The following is an 18,576-nucleotide window of genomic DNA, read 5'->3' as shown; positions in this document are numbered from 1 at the left end:
GCCAAAAGGTGGAAACAACTGACAACATAAACAGATGAGTAAATAAAAGTGGTATGTACATATAATAGAGTATTATTCAGACTTTAAAAGAAATGAGGTCAGGCACAGTGGCTTACGCCTCTAATCCCAGCACTTTGGGAGCCAAGGCAGGAGGATTGCTTGAGCCCAGGAGTTCAAGACCAACCTGGGCAACACAGAGAGACTCCATCTCCACAAGAATTTTAAAAAGAAAAATTCACCAAGTAGGGTGGTACATGCCTGTAGTCCCAGCTACTCGGGAGGTTGCAGTGGGAGGACCACTTGAGCCCAGGAGGTCAAGGCTGCAGTGAGCCACGATAGCACCACTGCACTCCAGTCTGGGCAACAGAGTGAGACCCTGTCTCAAAAGAAAAATCATTAAAAAAAAAAAAAAATCTGATACATACTACAACATGGACAAACCGTAACAATATGTTAAGTGAAATGAGCCAGTCACAAAAGGACAAATACCATATGATTCCACTTATATGAGATAACCAGGATAGTCGTATCCTCAGAGGCAGAAACTAAAATAGAAGTAACCAGGGGCTGGGGGAAGAGGTCATAGGGGTAATTGTTTAGTAGATAGAGAGTTTCAGTTTAGAATGATGAAAAAAGCTCATGAGAGATCAGTGATGGTGGCACAACAATGTGACTGTACTTAATAACACTGAAAGGGTAAAAGAGTACATTTTATTATGTATATCTTACCACAATAAAAAGCCCCGCAAGGTTGTCAATGTTACGTTTAAAAGAGAAGGTATAAATGGGGAGACATTTCAGACGTGTATTTACAGAGGGCTTAGAAGAGCTATTCAGCAGATGAGTACCTAATGAACCAGAATTTTGGCAGAGATCCTGGGAGTGAAGTGAACCAAATCACTTGGGAAGTGTGAAGTAATTTCCTCCTCCAAGGAGGTCAGCAGATAGGACATGTGAAGCCAATGTTAAGATTTCTCTGGAGTCTAAGTAAAAGATTATCAAATTGGACAAGTCTGTTCTCAGTGTTTTCCAACAAGGTGCAATTGACATTTTGGACAGAACAACTGCTTCATCCTGTGGGACTCTCCTGCCTGCCATATGGTACTTAACATCCCTGAACTCCAAACCACTTACCAGGGGCATTCCCATCACCCTCATCACGCTAACAATCAAAAAGAAACCCACCCACGTTTGTTACCACGACTACCATGACCCCAGATCACTCAGAGTGAATGAATCCAAAACTGAAATATAAGCGTCCTGGTCTGTTAGCATATGACAAGCTATAAAGCAGTAGCAAGCAACTCTAAATCTCAATCAATGGCTTAAAACCAAAAAAAAAAAAATGCTTCTGTCTTGTTCACATTACATGTCCATCACAGGCCAGCCCAAGGCTCTATTCCACACTGTCCTCACACCAGAACCTGGGCTGATAGAGCTACCACTCTGCAGAATGCTGGCAGATGCAGCGGCAGAGGGAATGAGATACAGTAAGTGGTATGGTGGCATTTAAATAATTCACTTAGAAGTGACACACAGTACTTCTCATATTCCACTGGCCAAAGCAAGTCAAATGGCCTTGTCTGCTTCAGGGTCAGGAAAGTGCAACCCTACCACTTACCTGGAAAGAAAAGAACCAGCCCTGATGACTTTCAAACCATGCCTGCAAAGTGCTCTGAAAAGTAGAAGACGCTATATAAATGTTAATTAAAAGTGTATTGGTAACAGTACTACTTTGCCCTTCCATCCATTCAATGGATATTTATTAAGCATCTAATACGTGCTGGACATCATCTCCTAAGTATCAAATATATGCCAGACACCATGCTAAGAGATCTGATGAAAACTGAGTCGTAAGTGGTAGGGTAAGAGAAATAATCTTTAAAACAATTTCAGTGTGGTATGATAAATGTGATCAGGGAAGTCAGCCCAGGTACTCCAGAAGTTCCCAGGGCAAGCACCTGAGCCAGCGGTGGGGGCAATGGTCAGGAAGACTTCCAAGAGCAGTAACCTACACAGCTGCAGGATGCAGTCACCCTGGAGAACCTGCTGTAGATGCACATGTGGAAGCATGAATGTTGAAGCTCTGGATGGGGCGTCTCTGCCTTCCACCAAGTCAATGAGACCAACTTGCACAAATTCCCCATAGCCCTAATCCAGTCACTTCCACTAAATGTCCACTGACACATTTATGAGTTTTCTTGGTTTTCTAAGCAGACCAGATGTAAAGAACAGATCTCTGGGACTACTGTCCACTTTCCCCCCAACTAGAACATTCTATGAGATGCTCTAAGTTCAAGGAGACAACATTCTTTCAGTCCAGTTATCATAAGCTTGGTTCTAACCTCAGCAAAAACTGCTTTCTCTCAGCTAATACAGTGCAACAAAACGGGAAATGCCCTAGGAAAACGTGTCAGAGGCTCCTAACCATTGAAAATCAGGCACATTCCCTTTATGACATATTAAATACATTATAAAGAGTGATTAAAAATAGTGCAGACTCCAACACAAGCCATAAGATATACAGTATACTACCCTGAGATATTTACCAAAGTTCCTCTAATAAAGAAAAAAAATTTTTTTTCAACAGAAAAATATATAAAATACACATCTGGAAACACTACATGGTCACTAAAAATGAAAACTGTAAAGACCTCTAAGCTACTAGGAAAAGTAATGCTGACAGTGCTAAGGAAAGCAGATTCCAACAGCAATCATACTGTAAAGGTTAGACAAAGATGAAAGAAACTCTGCAGAAAATGGGGCATGGAGAGTAGGGGAAGCAGAGAAGTGGTTCAGTGCAGCTTACAGTAACATGTTATTGTTTAGCACAATGCAAATTTCACATAAAAGTCATTCCTATGTAAAAGCTTGGTGGATCTTATTCACATTCCCAAACTGACTTTTATAGGCAGTTTATAAAGCATAATCTGGTGCGTTCCTTAAAAAGAACCATGCTAGCTGCTGTTAACTTAACTCCAGCCATTCCAGTTAAAGGGAGGAAGGAACAGGGCAAGTTTCCTGACTCGACAAGGCCCCATGATTCCAGCAGCAAGGGCCAGGCAGAGGCTCTGGGGACAGAATCCTGGCTGAGTAACCTTCCTTACAAATTGCCCTGAGCAAACTAGTCAATTTAGCCTTATCTTTAAAATGCAGATAACACAAACTACTTCACAGAACTACAGTGAGGATTAAATTTGATGACTTTGAAGCACCTAGCACAGCATGACTTTTAAAAGGAAGTGATAGTTTCCATTCCTTGGGGGCAAAAATGGATGGCTCTTAAGGTCTCCTACTCTGCAAACCCAAGGTCCCCCAGGTCCCCATAGCACAGAGCAGGAGCCAGCTAAGCTTTGGCAAAAGCAAAAGAGGAAGGGAGTTCAAGCGTTCAAGCGTGGCCTTCTGGTAGAGTGTGGGGAAAGAAGAGTGTTTTCTGTCTTTGTTCTTCCACCCTACCAATGCCTAGCACATAACAGATGCTCAATTGAGTATGTGATCAGTGGACTAATCAGCAAGCCCTCTGTCCTCAGCTGATGATCAGGAAGGAAAACAGGCAGGAAGCACCATCTATTTATTTGAACTAAAGCTCAGGCCCCTTGCACTGTGAGATGCCGGCAGCTTATTTCTGTGCTGCATACAGGGTGCTAGCATTTACTACTATGGAAGATACATTTTTCTGAGTGTTAACTTCAGTGATATTTACCAAATATGCCTCTGAATGGTCCCATTTCAAAAAAAACTCCAGAAAACACTGCTTTTCATAAACAAAAAGAAAACAAAATGGCCCCAGTAATACTTTCTTATCTCTATCCCCACCTACTTCAAGTAGCCTGTATCTATTCTACTTTAGTGAATAAAGCTGAGTCTTTTCTAAAACAAAACTGTATACTGGAGGTAAAAAATTCTAAACCATAACTTTGAGTAAAGGAAAACTCTCAAGAGCGGTTTAAATGTAATATGCCTAGCTTATTCTATTCCAATGATGTTCTAATCTTTTTTATTAATTTACCCTAATGTTCATAATTGTTTTAGGCCACAATTATCTCACTGTTTCCTGGCCTGTGTACCTGATCAGAATCGTTATGATCTCTGAGGTTTTCTCCTGATTTTTGAGAATCCTGCTCTGCTATGGATGGGGTGGCCAGCAGAACAGAGACAGACCAACTAAGGAGCCTTTTAAATACAGGACTATTAAAGTAGCAAATCATTGTCCTTTCTGTGACCAGCTTCTGGGGCTCCGTGATTACATGTTAAACAACAGGATCAGATGGGAGTATTTTGTAGCTGAGAGACCAATACCAGAAAAATTCCCCTTTACCCCTTCAACAGTATGTTCCTGCCTATTTACAAGAACATTTAGCATCATTTCCTTCTCAAATGGGCCATCCTGTACTCTGGAGCTAGAAGACAGTACGAGGAGAACACTGACATTCAGTGCCTACCAGTTTCTCTCCTAGGGAGCTGCACTGTTGACAGCTCTTAGTAAGAGATCACACCCTTGCCTTTACGAGGTATTTCTGTCATTTTATATAAAAGCACAAAGACACAGTGGTCAGCACAAGACTACAGCCTGTGGAAAGCATAATCACTGTCAGAGGACATCAAATCCAACACACTGGTGGGATGGCAGGAAAGCAGACTCGAAAGGAGTTCAGAGTAAATGAGTCTCCTTGTTTGCTTGTTACTCATAACATTAGGCCTAAGCTGCTTTGCTGAAACACTTAGCTCTGTGCTTTCCAAGCCATAGAAATTATACTTACTCCAATGTGTGAGACTAAAACTCACTGCACACTGAGCTGAATGACATTCGATGTGCAGCAATGCCACTTCAGGCAGTTCATTACGTTGCTTTATTCATAAGGCTGGGAGACAGGGTGGAACCACACGAATTTAACATCTTGCTGTGCCTGAAATGTTCATTAAGTGCTCTTATCTGCAGTCACCTGCCCACCCGATAGAACCACTCTCCACTAATTTAGAGACAATAATCTGTGCACATTTAAATTACGATGAACAGGAACATTTCCACTGGAAAAATCATCACACATCTTGATTTGCACTGCCAATTAGGTCTTTAGAAAAGGAAAAAAAAAAACCAAAAAACCCCTGATCATCTTACATATAGTAATTTGCCTTAATTGGTGCATAATGGATCGGATATAATTTGTGGGTAACCCCTACATGATAAATAGTTTATTTAACATTTTAGAACTACCAAAAATTAGCCTCATTATATGGCAGTAAACGTTCACTTCCAACTATACATTCTGGGACTTCTGAGTTTCCTAAGCATGAATTATGAATATCAGTGGTGGAAGTACAAAGGACTCTCCAGCCTAACAACAGGAGTGATACATTCCAGAAACATTTTCTGATTACATTCACAAGGAGCTCAGGATAAATTGCAGATACATTTCCTGATTAAACTCACAAGGAGCTCAAATCTCCATCCAGAGGGTTTGTTTTTTGTTTTGTTTTGTTTTGAGTCCTGTAGCAGCAGAAACTCCTAGAAGGTTAGGACACTGGCCGGGAGTGGTGGCTCACGCCTGTAATCCCAGCACTTTGGGAGGCCGAGGCGGGTGGACCACCTAAGGTCAGCAGTTCAAGACCAGCCTGGACAACATTGTGAAACCCTGTCTCTACTTAAAAAAAATATATATATATATATATATAAAAATAATTGGGCGCGGTGGCGGGCGCCTGTAATCTCAGCTACTCGGGTGGCTGAGGCAGGAAAACTGCTTGAACCTGGGAGGCGGAGGTTGCAGTGAGCGCCATTACACTCCACCCTGGACAAAAGCGAAACTCCGTCTCAAAAAAATAAAAAAAAATTGGATGCTAATTTTTTACGGTATTAAAATTAGCACAGTAATTAAATTTTTTACGGTATTAAAATTAGCACAGTAATTAAATGTTTTACGGTATTAAAATTAGCACGGTAAAAGCTAGTGGCAAAAAATAAAAAATAAAAAATCGAACCCTGTCTCATTCCCTAGGCTTTACTGTTTGTTTCCCTTGCTTTTCAGAGTTTCTCTCACAGGAGGCATTTTAAAAATATTCTCAGAAACATCAACAACAGATTTTTCTCAAACGACCATTTTCAGGAAGGCTTCAGAAACTACTAAAAGGCCAAAGCTACCGTTAGTGGCTCGGTCTTTGCCGCCAGACTCGGGCAGGTGACAGCGGCTTGGGCTCGGGCACCTGGCACTCAGCGCCTTCCAATGCTGGCGGCCCCGCCTCCCCTTCTCCCCGGCCAGGCACGCAGGTGGAGGAAAGTAAACACCAGTCGGAGGCAAAGTGGAAGCAGTGAGTCTAGCGACTCTCACAAAAACAAGTGGAAAAAAAAAAAAAATCCTCGCACAAAGCATCTCTGTACTCACAAGCAGAGGCGTGGCTGCTTGTTTCCCTTTTTAAAGGTTGCATTTTTAGTTCTTTTGAAAAATGTTTTTATTGCTTACTTCTAAGTAAACATTTATCTCCATTACGATAACGTAGAGTAAAGCTCTTTTAAGAGGTAAAAAGAGAAAACTGAAGTCACGTTCACATTCCCACCACTCACTGAAACGTTTGGAGGAACTTACTCAACTGTTTGCTAATGAGTTTTAAAGGATAGTTAGGCCCTTAACGCGTAATTGGGGTCGTGCTGTGCATATGATTTGGGATCTTGCAGCTTGTTTAACTTGGCCCAATGACGTTACCATTTCCCCCAAATGGTTACTAATTCCTTGAGAACGTTTACAAAAGTTCTAGAATAAACACTAAAGTTACTCTTTTTAAACTCCATTATCCAAGTTGGACTGGTCTGGCGATCGACTATTAAAAAAAATAATACAACTTTCTTAAGCTTCCTGATCTCTGTGCCAATTCCCGGAGAAAGTGTTGGGAGTGCACAAAAAAGCCCCTCCCCCGTCTCAGGAGGGCTGCAAACGCAAGCGCTGCGCCCCGCTAGCTCCCCGCCTGCACCCCTGGCAGCCACCCGAGACTGAGCAGAGCGCCAGGCTGAGCGCAGTTCTGTGCTGGGGCGACCGGGCTCTGTGGTCCGCGTGGCACAAACGTGACCCACCGCGCACACCTGCAGGGCGCGCCCACTCCGGCACTCACTCGGCTGGGCGCGCCAGATTCCCAGCAGAGCAGCCAAGGGCCACGTTTCCAGCCCAAGGCCAGCAGGACCGAGTCGCAAAGGGAAGTCAAACTGTCGGTGCTTCCGGACGGCGGCGGACGGCCAGACCCTCACCTGGTAGCGAGTCGCCAACTCCATGCTTCCTGACGGGGCGCCAGTCTCCTCCCAGCACGCGGCCACGGGAGCCCGGACTCGCCACGGTCCGGCGCACCAAGAACGCCCCGCACCCGAGCAGCCAGCGCGCAGCGCCCGGAGCACAGGCGGGCCCCGGGAGGGGCGCACTCGGCGCTCGGGACAGGGGGAGCGCGTCGCGCTGCCCGCTCGGTGCCGCCTCACTGGGCCTCGTGGCTCCGACCACCGTCCCAACTTCGCGGCCACTGACCTTGTCTTCGCAGGCGGCGCGAGAGGGGGCTGCAGTTGGGGGTGGCATGAGCAGTTACCAGTGTTAGGGCGCCGGGTTCCCCCCTGTAGGGGAGGGAGGGAGTGGAGCCGTCCGGCGGGGTTTAGCGCGGGAGAAATGAGGGGGCTGTCCCGGCGCAGCCTCCAGCTGGCACGCGCGCAGGATACTTGGCAGGGTTTATTCCAGGTCATGCCCTAGGGCTCGAGCTTCTGCTGCAACCCCTGTCTCTGATCCAGGAAAATATTGTAGGGCGGTTTTGGGGCTTGTTTTGTTTTGTTGTTGTAAAGGGGCAGCGTTCTCTTTGGGAGGATTCCGTCTCCCAAAACATTTGCTACAGGGTTCACTTTGCAAAACGGGCAACCCAGGTTTCTTTACTAGGGCCCCGGTGGACACTGCAAATCCGCCTGAAACTTTAAACGGCCATTACACAGTAGGCCTCCACACCCACCAAACAGAGTTTGTAGAGGTCAGGAATGCTGATTAATTTAGCAGAATTGACCCCGGCACCTACTAAGCATCAGGCACTGGGTTAGTCCTAGGAACAGAAGGGTGAACAAAAACAGGCCCCTGCTCTGTTGGAGTTTACAGCCTGAGAGCCAGTTACCAACCTAATTGCATTATTCTAAATAAATACAACAATGATGCAAATAAGCGTAATGATAACAATGATGTAAATTTTATAAATTAGATTTATAATTAATATTAATTTGATACCACTAGCAATGACAAATGTAATGATGATGCAAATAAATGTCAATTTGGAGCGATGATGCCATGAGAAAAAAGGCAAGTGGTATTATGGTGGTGTAAAATAGGGAGACAATCTGGGAGAGGTAAGGGAATACTTCTTAGAGCTCAGGTATGAAGAGTGAGGAATTAAGTTTGTGGAAATTGTGCGAGACTTGAAGTAGAGAGTGGGGAGAATGGTAAATGAAGTTGTCCTGAAATCACAGCAGGTTTGCTGGACAGTGTCGAACGCCTATTTAGAACCGTGGTCATGGGTTTACAATAGAGCATCCTGTATGCATAGGACCTTCTGCAGCCCCTCTCAACTGCTTAGGATCTGACGTTCATCTTTATTGAGTGAGTGAATGAAATTTGCTAAACATTTACTCAAGCTTTAAGAGAAAACATGGAAAAGGTTTATTTCCTTTGGTTAGTTCAGCAAACAACATGTGTTATGTGCTCTCATGTTCCAGCCCTCAGTGTTCTTACTTCCTGGTAGTAGTAAGACCAATACAACATTGTCTAACTTAAAATGTTTTATTTTTATTGGATGTTAATTATTCATTGTAGCTACTTCATTTTTATTATGCTTTAGAGTTTTCCTTCACATGCAGTATCTCTTTGAATCCTCTCAATATCCTTCCAGATTCTTATTGTCCACATTTTTAAAATAAGGAAACAGAATCTAAGAAAATACATTTAAGAGATCCCTGCCACCCTGCCACTAAGTGACAGCAGCAGACTGCCAAACTGAAAACCATTCCTTATTCCTCCAGATCCAACATTCTTTCCCTTTCTTGTAGTTTTTCCCTTTGGCTGCCAGGAAGCTTACAGTGAAAATTAATTCAATCAGAGCTCTTCTTCCTTGTTTTGTGGGGGCTTTTTTTGTTTTTTGTTTTTTGGGGTTTTTTTTAAGATAATTGCTTCCTCAGGAACTGCTGATCTTATTTGCACACCTTTTCGTTGTAGGTTAAATCAAATCCATTTTGGAAAAGGGAGCACAAATTTGAAGCAGGTCAGATTTTGCAAAGCACTTGAAGCAGCGTAGCCTAGCTACTTCTGTATCAGGAAACCTATAAGCTGTTGAGCCTTTCTCTTCAGAAATTTGCTATAACCAGCCCTAAGTCCAGATGACAACCCGGAAATTTTCTTCCTGGGCTTAGCAAAGCCTGTGCACCCTTGATGGTATTTAGTAATTGGTTATATAGTGCTGTGTTTTGTTTTGTTTTGGTCAGGCTTTGGGAAAATCCCTAAGGAACCAGAGGATTTTAACATCACACTGCAGTAATACTTTCTAATAATTATTATTGATAGGGTTCACAGGATGTGAGCACTGGGTTTCATCATGGCACTGCAAGAATGAGTGTCCCTTCCCAGATGCAACAGTGTACGTATTGCAACAGAGAAAAAGAAGACATAATGTTTGCAACTTCCTTTAAGAAGTCTGTCAGAAATCTATGCTTGATTGCTTTTTAAATGTTTCTATGAGAGAGTAAAAACTTGGTCCCCAGTACCTTGAACAAGGTAAGAAATTTGTGATTAGAAGGCAAAGGAGTTAATAATGCCACACTAAAATATGCTGCTCTGGCATATTCACTATTTTAAGTTAAAAGCACTTAAAAGGAAAAAAAAAAAAACAGGTACAAGAAGATCACTCTGAACTTAATGTTGTTTCTTAAAAGCAGGCGATAAAATTCCCCTGTGAAAGATGTCCTCCCTACACAAGAAGGAAAGCCACATGCTTATCAAAGACAGGAAACTGAAGCTGAAGGAAATCTGTACAAACAAACCTTGTTAAACTAACCCTTATCTTCTTAGACACTTCTCCATCCAATTAACTACACTAGCCCATGCCCTTTTGCCTTATTGCATTTTCAGTTTACTACTCTGTGCAATTCACTATATAAATGTCCAACTTGAACTTCATCCTGGGGTCTTCATTTCCCTAAGAAGGCACCCATGCCACATAAAACTTCGATTAAACAAATCTATATGCTTTTATCTTGTTCATCTATTTTATGTCAGTTTAATCCTCAGACCCAGCCAGGACTCAAAAGGATGGAGATGAAGTTTTACTCGTAACCCTACAAAGCCATTATTTAACCTCATTAAATGATGTGAGAGAGCTGTGATTGGATGTCAACCCTGGCCCACAATTTTTGCTTTGTAAAAGGAACCCAAACGTCTCTCCTCTATCTGAAGTAGTATCTCTGCCTTCCCCACAGACCTTAGTTGTGGGCAAACTCCCTAGTCCTCCCCACATAACAGAAAATCATGCTGGTTTGGTGCTCTGGACAACTCACCAGAGAATCTACCTTCTGCAGAGAGCTGGAAACAGCATGAGCAACTGAGAGGTAATTTCATTAGGTCTGCCTCCCCTGCTTGCTTTTGGTCATTTGCCTCTTGATGTTGTATCCTTTTCCCATGAAGTTGAAGACTGCAGTTGCTGAACACCGGGCCACTGAACACTGAAACTTAACCCTCACTGGCTACTTTATAGATAATATTCATAGGTCACCATGGTAATTGTTGCTTCCTTTTTTTTTTTTTCCAGAAACTTAGGCCAGCTTCTGTCCAGTTCAAACTGGTTGAGACCACCAATTCTTCAAGTGCCTGAGAGATGTCAGAGGGTCAAAAACTCCAACCTCAGATTATGCTAACGCTGCCATTTTTCTGTACACACGTCCCATATAATGCCATGAACTCTGGCTACATTTGTGCAGGATGAGCCTGTTACTTCATTTTTTCCCAGTGCCAATTACATTTCCCCATACCTCAGACCACCCCATTTCCCTAAACCATAAATATCCCTAAGCCTTATCTTCAGGGAGGCTTATTTCAGAGCTATTCTCCCACCTCCTCACTCCATGCCCTTGTGAATAAACCTTTTATTTCTTTTGCAAAACTCTTGTCACAGTAATTGATTTACTGTTCAGGGCAGAACACACTAGGACCTAGCTGGTAACAGTATCTGAGTACCACTTAGCATTGTATGTGGTCATGAATAAATAAAGTGACGGTTAAACAAGAAAGCATCACTGGTTGTTCTCTAGCTCTTGGTCTCTTGAAACTTCCATCTCATTGTGATTAGATAACACCTACCCTAGAAGGGGGAGACCTCCCTAAATTTGAAACATTCAAATATAAAATTTCCAAGTTGCTAAGAATCAAAGATCTAGAATTGAGTCTTTTGTAAAATCATCATCTAATACTGACTGGGTGCCTTTCTCAAACGTTTTTCTTTATTACTATTACAACCTGGTATTCCATTTTCCTGACTTGGCATGTCAAGATGATGTTGTCACAATCTCACAATGTAAGTACACTCTGATGAAAATTGCCCTATGGCTTATGACAAAATAACCTGGACAATCAATAATCAGATCTGTCCATATATCAGATGCAGAAAAATACATATCATGATGAAACTTTAATGCCTGTGGTCTTTCAAAAAGTCAATAGTAATAGTGATATCAAGAATAGCAGCTAATTTAAAGAGTACTCACCATGCTCTAAGCCCTGCGCTGAATTAACCTTTGAATCTGTTCCCTCCTTGAATCCTTCAACTGAGAGTTCTACATCTTTTCAAAACTAGTGCTGTAAAAGTAAGTAAAACAATATTTTTAAAGTATTTGGGAATTCTTAAAGATGCTATGTAAACTCCAAATACGATTAATGCAACCCATATTACATAGGTTTTTGCAATAGATAGTGCATTATTTATCATTTAGTATGTGAACATAAAACATTATTTTGACTAGGCACTGACAATAAATGAGTGAAAATGAAAACATGTTATTCAATAATTCTTTATGAATTTAGGTCTTATAAAAGAAAATTTTTAATTTCTAATTAGTGGTATCAACAAAAGCACTCTAGTACATAGATTTTAAAGAACTACATTTTTCTTCATAATCATTTAGGCAGTATACTTAAAAATAATCTATAAAATGTCAATATACAGAGTTCAGAATAAATGTATCTATAAAAATGACTTTTAAATTACTTCTTAAATAACAAAAAGTCATAAAATATTTCATTAGTTCAATAGATAAATGCAGGATATTTTAAAAAGCAGTTTTTAATTTCTTTTTTGTCAAGGCTAAAATAACCAACCATATAGTATTTCAGAAACGAAAGTCAGAGTATTAATATTTGTTATAATATTTGGAAAACTTTATTGCTTCAGGTATGGTAAGTAATCTCTATTTGCTAGCCCCAATTCAGTATTTGACAGGCAAAAATAGAAAATCTTGGGTTATAAAATGGAAAATTTGGGATCAGAAATAGAGTAATACTATATCTATATCTATCTATCTATCTATCTATCTATCTATCTATCTATCTATCTATATATATAGTTTTTCTTTTGAGACGGAGTCTTGCTGTTACCCAGGCTGGAATACAATGGCACGATCTTGGCTGACTGCAACCTCTGCCTCTCACATTCAAGCGATTGTCCTGGCTCAGCCTCCCGAATAGTGGGAATTACAGACATGTCCCACCACACCTGGCTAATTTTTGTGTCTTTAGTAGAGATAGGGTTTCACCATTTTGGCCAGGCTGGTCTCGAACTCCTGACCTCAAGTGATCCACCAGCCTTGGCCTCCCTAAGTGCTGGGATTACAGGCATGAGCCATGGCGCCCGGCCAAGGAATATAGTAATACTAAATTCCTGAGAGAAAAAAAAAAAACACAACTTTCCAGGCTTTGCAGAATTTCCAAAGTTGTTACAGACTTATCCTTCTTGAAATAATCAAGTATTTGTATGCTAGTGATAAGGCTGGATGGCATTTGTGATAACAGAACACGTATGGAAGTGAGGCAGTTATGGGTTTATTTAGTCCTTTTAAGCCTCCAGCTGATTCTAATGAGCAGGCATATTTGAGAATCATTGCTCTAGTATAGCTCAGTGGCTTGCAAAGTGTGGCAAGATCAGCAGCATCCATATCACTTGAGCTATGGTAAGAAATTCACATTCTTGGGCCCCCTTCTGGACCTACTGAATCGGAAACTTTGGGGGTGGAGCCCAGCAATCTGGACTTTAGTCACCATTCTAGTGATTCTTATCCTCACTGAAATTTACAAACCTCTGTAGTTGTAATCCAAGGTGTACTGCTCACCGACCAGGCAATCTAGAGACTAATCATTGAGCTTCATTTTTCTCATCTATAAAATCGGGATACTAGATACCTGCCTGACCCCCTCAACAGTATTCTTCTTTTTGTATGTGTGTGAAGGTTCTCATTTATTTATTTGACAAGTAAAAATTGTATATGTTTATATGTGTACAACATGAGATTTTTGATATATGTGTACATTTTGGCATGGCTAAATCAAGCTATTTAACATATGCATTACTTGGCATAGTTGACACTTTTTGTGAACCTTACAGTCAGCCCTTTTAGCATTTTCAAATACACATATTTTGTTATTAACTGTAGTCACCATGATGTACAAGAACTCTCTTGAACTCATTCCTCCTGTCAAATCTAAATTTTGCATTCTTTGACCAACATCTCCCCAGTCCTCCCACCCCTTTCAACAGTGTTCTTACAAAGATGAACATGTAGTATCAAATGCAATTGTATTTTGAGAAAGCTAGAGTGTTTTACACTTGTAAAGTAGTGCTAATAGTTGTAATCCTTCCATGTATTGATCACTAACCATGTTCCAGAACCTGTTGACACATTATACCACTCAGTCATTACCACAAACATGTGTTGTACAGAATACCATCTTTTTTTTTTTTCATTTCAGATGAAGAAACTGAGGCTTTGAGGGTTTAAAACACTTGCTCAGGGTGACCCAGCAGAGCCAAGTTAGAACTCAGATCTGTGCTACTATCAGGCTATACCCTCTCACATTTTTGCCTTTCTTCAGATAGCCTGAGAGAGAGGGAAAAGAGATTCAAACTTCAATTTTAAAAATGGAGCCTGGGCAACATTGTGAGACCCCCATCTCTCCAAAAGTTTTTTAAAAATTAGCCAGGTGTGGTAACATGCCCTTGTGGTCCCAGCTACTCAGGAGGCTGAGGTAAGTGGATCGCTTGAGCCCTGTAGGTTAAGGCTGCAGTGAGCTGTGATGGCACCACTTCACTCCAGCCTGGGGGACAGAGCAAGACCCTGACTCAAAAATATATATAATTAATTAATTAAAATGGGACTGGGAATGGATACAAGATTATAGCTAGAGAGGAAGAATAAGTTCTATGCGTTCTGTAGCACTGTAGGGTGAATACAGTCAACAGCAATTTATTGTATATGTTTAAAAAGCTGAAGAGAAGGTTTTGAAAGTCCCCAACACAAATAATAAATGTTTGAGGTGATGGATATGCTAAATACCCTGATTTGAGGATTGCACATTGTATAAAATGTATCCAATATCCCTTTGTACCCCATAAATATGTACAATTATTACATGTCAACTAAAAATATTTAAAAGGCTAATGACAACCTAATTTGTCTATCAGGACATGTAGATGTAAACTGTTTAATTCATACACTAGAATACTGTATATCAGTTCGAATGAATAAATTGGTCTACATTTATCAATCAATAAGCATAAATCTCAAAAAGCATTAAATTAAAAGATCAAGTTAATAAACAAAATAATAAAATTAAGGAACTAGGTCCTTTACATACTACCATCCCAACCTGTTTATTTACTGTGCCTAGAATTCTGATACCTTCCCCCTATTTCTTTCTGAAAATGATTATTTATCTGTTTATAGGCCATTTTTAACAGTATTCCTGAATTCTTTTCAAAAGACTTTCTCCACTTCATCACGCACACACCCCTGGCTCTCTTTCCTGCAATCCACAAATAGTCTAGACTTTAATGCTGTAAAATTTGCCCCAGCTGGTTATTCGAATCTGATAATCTGATCATCATGTCTTTAACAGCTTTCAGCTCTGACCTACAAGTCATGTCTGGATTCTTTTATAGCTTTTGAGTCCAAACAAGCTCCTGACCTTGCTAACTATAGCCCAGCACCAGGAGATTTCTGACAGTATAAAATTCAAGGCCTAATCTTAAGACTATTCATGAAATTGATAACCATAAATTCCGAGATGGGCTCAGTACAACAGGACTTGGCATTTCTGGCCATTACTTCCAAAGCAAATCATATCTGTATATGAAATATAACAAATTCTGCTAGTCTGAAAGCATGTTAAATATGGCTTGTTATGTTCAGCCTTTCCACAGTGCTCTTACAAACAGGAGGTGTTCTGTTTCCATCAGACTCTGAACAAGTAAACTTAAATGTAATGATGTTACAGTCTGAGTCTTTTTGTTTTTAAAGAAAAGCAACATAAGCAACAAAAGCTTCTCTGCCTCCTTCCTGCAGTTGCTCCCACTCCATCTCTTGCTTCCATTTTCTTTCAGAACACTCTGAAACTCTCAAGCATTTTCTATAAAAGAACTTGCAGTTCTCCATAGGGATCAGGAGAGGCATAGATGAATTTTTTTCTGGAAGGAAGCATAGGTTTTGCAGTTTCTTAGGAAAGGTGGGGCATGTGAGGGCCAAGACAGAAATCTATCATACTTGAAACAAGCTTCCCCAAAGTAATAAGAAAAACAAAACAGGCCAGGAGCAGTGGCTCATGCTTGTAATCCTAGCACTTTGGGAGGCCGAGGTGGGCAGATCACGAGGTCAGGAGATCAAGATCATCCTGGCCAACAAGGTGAAACCCCATCTCTACTAAAATACAAAAAAATTAGCTGGGCTTAGAGGTGAGGACCTGTAGTCCCAGCTACTCGGGAGGCTGAGGCAGGGGAATTGCTTGAACCAGGGAGGCGGAGGTTGCAGTGAGCCGAGATCATGCCGCTGCACTCCACCCTGGCGACAGAACGAGACTCCGTCTAAAAAAAAAAAAAAAAAAAAAAAAAAAAAACAGAAAAAGAAAAGAAGAAATAATCAAAGTCAAAGTCAAAGTGATAATAAAAGTTGGAGATGGAGTTCCATTTTTTTTTTTTTTCCAGAAACTGCCTGTGTTCTCTGACCTACTAGTGCCTGGATATTCATAGACCATATTCCAAGAGAAGAGAAAGTAAAGAAGTGTCTATGTTACAAACAAAAAGGAACTGAGCTACAAGGCTGAAAAACTGAAAGAAACGGCAACGTAAACATGCCATTTACTTGACATCATAAATTTATCTTTGGTTTTCTACTCCTTTCCCTCAAAAAAAAAAAGCAAACTAAATGTATCAAAATAGGTTAGGCAGAAGTCATAGGCTAAAATCAGCAGTTCTGAAATTCATTAACTTCTGGGCAAAAGTATAATTGCTTGAAACTGTTTAGATTTTCTTCATCCTCATGAAATCTTTTAACTGAAACCCAGGACGTGAGCAAAAACAGTTGTGTTAACAGCTTCTGCTTCAGTATCTCCATCTTGATCACTTCCAGCAACAGGGCTGGTGTGCAACCTTGTTTCATATTTTTACTGACCATTTGGTAGTCACTGTAGATCTCTAAACTTTAGAAATCCCCAAGTTACAGCTACAAATACATGACAGAGCATGTGCTCCTGTGGCAAAAGCTGTAAGTCATCTGTTTCTTATTTCCTCCTCTTTGGGAGCAAATATCAAGGTTGACATAGACCTCTAGAAGTGTCCTTTTTAATTACAATACTTATTGAGATAATTGCTGATTAATAGACAGTTGTAAGAAATAATACAGAGAGACTCTGTGTATACACTTTGCCCAGTTTCCCCCAGTGGTAACATTTTGGGAAACAACAGTACACTGTCCCACCTAGGATACTGACATTGATAGGATCCACTAAACTTACTCAGATTTCTCCAGTTTTACTTGTCTGTCGTGGGCACCACCTGTATAGGTTTGTCCATGCACCACCACAAGGAGGACACAAGGTTCCCCCTGTTGCCCTCTATAGCCACATCCACCTTCCTCCCATATCGCCTCCTCCTTTCTTAACCCCTGGTAACCATTAATTTATTCTCCATTTCAGAAACCTTTTCATTTAAAAAATGTTACATGGATGGAATCATGCAGTATATAACATTTTGGAATTGGCTTTAAAAAAAAATTCAGTACAATTCTCTGGAGATTCATCCAAGTAGCAATGTATATTAGTCAGTTGGTTCCTTTTTATTGTTGTGTAGTATTCCATGGTATATATGTGCCACCAGTTTTTAACCATTCACCTGTGGATGAGCATCTGTGCTGATTTTGGTTTCGGGGTATAGCAGATAAGGCTTGTATGAATATCTGTGTGAATGTAATTTTCATTTTTCTGGGGTAAATGCCCAAAAGTAGTTACTGGGTCATATGAAAGTTGAAATTTAGTTTTACATGAAACTACCGAACTGTTTTCCAGAGTGGCAATACTGTTTTACATTCCAACTAAAATATATGAGTTATCCAGTCTCCAGGATTCCAATATTCTTCTCCAAATGCATCCTCTCCTGCATTCAGTGTTGTCACTATTTGTCATTTTAACCATTCTGAGAAATGTGTAGTGATAGATTACTGTGGTTTTTAGCTTGCATTTCCCTGATGGCTAATGATATTGAAGATCTTTACATTTGTTATTAGCCATCTGTATATCTTCTTGGATTAATTGACTATTCAATGTCTTTTGCCCATTTTCTAATTGGATTTTCTTTTTACTATTGAGTTTTGAGAATTCTTTTTTTGTTAGATGGAGTCTCGCTCTGTCGGCCAGGCTGGAGTGCAGTGGCTGGATCTGGGCTTACTGCAAGCTCCGCCTCCCAGGTTCACACCATTCTCCTGCCTCAGCCTCCCCAGTAGCTGAGACTACAGGTGCCCGCCACCACACCCAGCTAATTTTTTGTATTTTTAGTAGAGACAGGGTTTCACCATGTTAGCCAGGATGGTCTCAATCTGACCTCATGATCCACCCGCCTCAGCCTCCCAAAGTGCTGGAATTACAGGCGTGAGCCACCACGCACAGTTGGGAATTCTTTATATGTTTTAGATACTAGTCCATTGTCAGATACATGGTTTGCAAGTATTTTCTGCCAATTTTTAGTTTGTCTTTTCATGTTCTTCAGGTGATTTCAAAGAGCAAAAGTTTTCAATTTTATGACCTTCAATTAATCAATTTCCATTTTATTTATTTACTTACTTATTTATTTATTTTTGAGACGGAGTTTTGCTCTTTTGCCCAGGCTGGAGTGCAGTGGCATGATCTTGGCTCACTGCAACCTCTGCCTCCCCAGTTCAAGAGATTCTCCTGCCTCAGCCTTCTGAGTAGCTGGGATTACAGACCCCCACCACCACGTCTGGCTAAGTTTTGTATTTTTAGTAGAGACGGGGTTTCATCATGTTGGACAGGCTGG

The 18,576-nt window shown here is 40.9% G+C and overlaps 1 protein-coding gene and 1 long non-coding RNA gene across 6 annotated transcripts in view; one reads left to right on the top strand and one right to left on the bottom strand.

Moving 5' to 3' along the window:
- CDCA7L (cell division cycle associated 7 like) overlaps positions 1 to 7,382 on the bottom strand; it is a 45,146-nt gene extending 37,764 nt beyond the window's left edge. For 3 of the 4 annotated variants that reach the window (XM_015133877.2, XM_015133878.3, XM_015133879.2), the window contains exon 1: positions 7,235 to 7,335. In XM_015133877.2, coding sequence (XP_014989363.1) covers positions 7,235 to 7,258 — 24 coding nt within the window. In that variant the 5' untranslated portion in view covers positions 7,259 to 7,335. 4 annotated transcript variants of the gene reach the window in all.
- A 1,754-nt stretch (positions 7,383 to 9,136) lies between these two features.
- On the top strand, positions 9,137 to 10,938 carry LOC114676968 (uncharacterized). Of its 2 annotated transcripts, XR_013415434.1 has the most exons (4): positions 9,137 to 9,261; positions 9,561 to 9,633; positions 10,472 to 10,600; positions 10,801 to 10,938. It is a non-coding gene; the product is annotated as an uncharacterized LOC114676968 (long non-coding RNA). The 2 variants fall into 2 exon arrangements; XR_003728218.2 differs by lacking the exon at positions 9,137 to 9,261 and having other exon boundaries at positions 9,493 to 9,633.
- Positions 10,939 to 18,576: the final 7,638 nt, after the last annotated feature.

This window comes from Macaca mulatta, chromosome 3, assembly GCF_049350105.2.
Source record: "Macaca mulatta isolate MMU2019108-1 chromosome 3, T2T-MMU8v2.0, whole genome shotgun sequence".
NCBI classification, from domain to species: Eukaryota; Metazoa; Chordata; class Mammalia; order Primates; family Cercopithecidae; genus Macaca; species Macaca mulatta.
The sequence above is the reverse complement of the archived record's forward strand: the minus strand, read 5'-3'. Positions and strand labels throughout refer to the sequence as shown.